Source organism: Habropoda laboriosa, unplaced genomic scaffold, assembly GCF_001263275.1.
Source record: "Habropoda laboriosa isolate 0110345459 unplaced genomic scaffold, ASM126327v1 scaffold40, whole genome shotgun sequence".
In the NCBI taxonomy this organism is placed as follows: Eukaryota; Metazoa; Arthropoda; class Insecta; order Hymenoptera; family Apidae; genus Habropoda; species Habropoda laboriosa.
In genome coordinates, this window is record NW_017100231.1 from 512,952 (window position 1) to 513,790 (window position 839).

Genomic DNA, 839 nt, shown 5'->3' on the forward strand with positions numbered 1-839 from the left:
CATTACTTTATAGATTATGTTGAAAAGTAATTTGAATATCCCGCCATTTAAAATGTAGTTAGTAAATTTGACTGAAGGGGGTATATGATATTTAATCGACGACATCATAAAACTTCTGTCTATATAATCTTGCTAGTGATTTATATTAGTCGTAACGAAGATTCAGAAAATGTATCGTTCGTGACTATCAATAAACGAAAGAAATATTGCGAAGTGATTTTGCTTCACGTTAAAGAACATTCGCGTTACGAAGTGTTTCGATGCATGTACTGTGATAAAACTGTCTTTATTAAATGATTGTAATTCATAATACTTGTTCTAAGTGTTGATTTATCTGTTCTGTTGTTTTGACTTATTAATGACATTCGAATTTTAATATACAATCAAGAATAATGGGTGTTGGCCTCAAACCACTAGAGTTTACGGATTGCTTAACCGATAGCCCCTATTTCCGAGAAAATCTTCATTATCATGAACGTGAATTGGAGAAGACCAGCCAGCAAATTAAACGGCTCATCAAAGAGGTCAAAGATCTTTTATTAGCTGCCAAAAGTAAGTTTATTCTGCATGTGAGATAAGGTTCTGTATGCGCACGTAACAGCTGCTGTTATCTTATTGTACTTCATTTTGATGTCTTCTAATGACATATTTTACTTGCAAAACGACAATATTCAACAACTTTGTAATTAACTTCGAGTTGTCACTAACTCTTTTTCAAGATTTAGGTTATTATTAAGTTACTCGCATGTTTCTTTACATTTTTAATTTATAGTATATATATTTATCAATATTTCGTGTAATTTTATTTTATTTGTTCAATAAAAAGTTCATTTAAGTTT

At 30.3% G+C, this 839-nt stretch overlaps 1 protein-coding gene across 1 annotated transcript in view; it reads left to right on the forward strand.

Moving 5' to 3' along the window:
* The first annotated feature begins 202 nt into the window (after nucleotides 1–202).
* LOC108571528 (rho GTPase-activating protein 26-like) overlaps nucleotides 203–839 on the forward strand; it is an 8,720-nt gene continuing 8,083 nt past the window's right edge. Inside the window, exon 1 of the mRNA XM_017933589.1 lies at nucleotides 203–552. Within this exon, the coding sequence (XP_017789078.1) occupies nucleotides 393–552 (160 nt within the window). The 5' untranslated portion in view covers nucleotides 203–392. The remainder of the gene's footprint in view (nucleotides 553–839) is intronic.